General features: G+C 34.8%; 1 protein-coding gene across 1 annotated transcript in view; it reads left to right on the forward strand.

Annotated features, from left to right (window-relative positions):
* Positions 1–1,542, forward strand: part of LOC143289998 (adenylate kinase isoenzyme 5-like) — a 62,850-nt gene extending 61,308 nt beyond the window's left edge. Inside the window, exon 21 of the mRNA XM_076599296.1 lies at positions 1,248–1,542. Coding sequence (XP_076455411.1) covers positions 1,248–1,261 — 14 coding nt within the window. The 3' untranslated portion in view covers positions 1,262–1,542. The remainder of the gene's footprint in view (positions 1–1,247) is intronic.

Consider the following 1,542-nt stretch of genomic DNA (forward strand, 5'->3'; position numbering starts at 1 on the left):
AGCCCACTGTCAAAGCGTTGTGAGCTTAAATCACGGACACCCAAAATACACATTGGCATTTTCAGTATGTTCTCGTTAATTTTTGATTGTGTCTGCGTCATGCCAGATTGGTTCCCTCCTCCTGTTGTACTGGGGTGGTTACCCCCCTTGACAAAATCACCTGAGTTGGGGTATTGATGTTGTGTGCAATTTTAACTAACTGGATGTGTTTTTTCTTAAGTCATGTTATGCATAAAAAAAATTGTTTCTATGCTGGTTTTCTTAATGTTATGTGATACGTCAAATGATGTGTTTATGCTGGTTTCTTGACATTATATTACACATCAAATAATGTGTAAATTATGCTGATTTCTTCTCAGTTTCTTCATGTTATATTACATATGTGTTAATGCTGGTTTCTTCAAGTTACATTGCACATGCTGGTTTCTTCACATTACATTACAAATAAAATAGTGTGTGATTGTTAAATAATGTGTTAATGCTGATTTCTTCTGGGTTTTTTCATATAATAATAATAATGGTATTTATATAGCGCTGAATCTTGTGCAGAGACAAATCAAAGCGCTTTCGCACCAGTCATTCACACGCATGCATAACTCTAAAACTGTAGAAACTAAAGACAAGGAAGGGCAGGCAAGGGAGGCTATTTTGGGAAGAGGTGGGTTTTAAGGCCAGACTTGAAAGAGCTGAGAGTGGAGAAAGAGGAAGTTCATTCCAATCGCAAATATACTACACATCAGAAAATGTGTTGATGCTGGTTTTATTCATGTTACACATCAGATAATGTGTCACTGCTCATGGTTTCTTCATGTTATATTGCACGTCAAATAATGTGTTAATGCTGGTTTCTTCATGTTATATTGCACATCAAATAATGTGTTAATGCTGGTTTCTTCATGTTATATTACACATCAGATAATGTGTTCATGCTGGTTTCTTCATGCTATATTACACATCAGATAATGTGTTAATGCTGGCTTCTTCATGTTATATTACACATCAAATAATGTGTTAATGCTGATTTCTTCACGTTATATTATACATCAGATAATGTCTTTATGCTGGTTTCTTCATGTTATACTAAACATAGAATGATTTATTTGGGTTTTTTTTTTCATATTACACATCAAATTATATGTCAGTGCTGGTTCCTTCACGTTGTATTACACATCAGATAATATTTAATGCTGGCTTTTTCATGTTACGTTACACATCAAATGATATCAATGTGTTTACGCTGGTTTCAGATGCTGCCAAATAACTCCCAAGGAAGACAGGAGCAACACAACGAGAGAAGCATGCATGGTGTTGTCAGGCAATGACACATGTAATGCTACCTTTTCCATCACACACACACACACACACACACACAGATACATGCACATTGACATCTGCTTCTAACATTTGCCTTTGGCAATCAAAATGGATGTATATATATAGACACTTAACAATAAAGATGTCAGCTGCAATCTTTTTCTTTTATTCTTTCAGAATGTACTTGTCTAATAAGTATGATTGAATATCTTCCAGGACTTAAAAAAA

Source organism: Babylonia areolata, chromosome 14 (assembly GCF_041734735.1).
Source record: "Babylonia areolata isolate BAREFJ2019XMU chromosome 14, ASM4173473v1, whole genome shotgun sequence".
In the NCBI taxonomy this organism is placed as follows: Eukaryota; Metazoa; Mollusca; class Gastropoda; order Neogastropoda; family Buccinidae; genus Babylonia; species Babylonia areolata.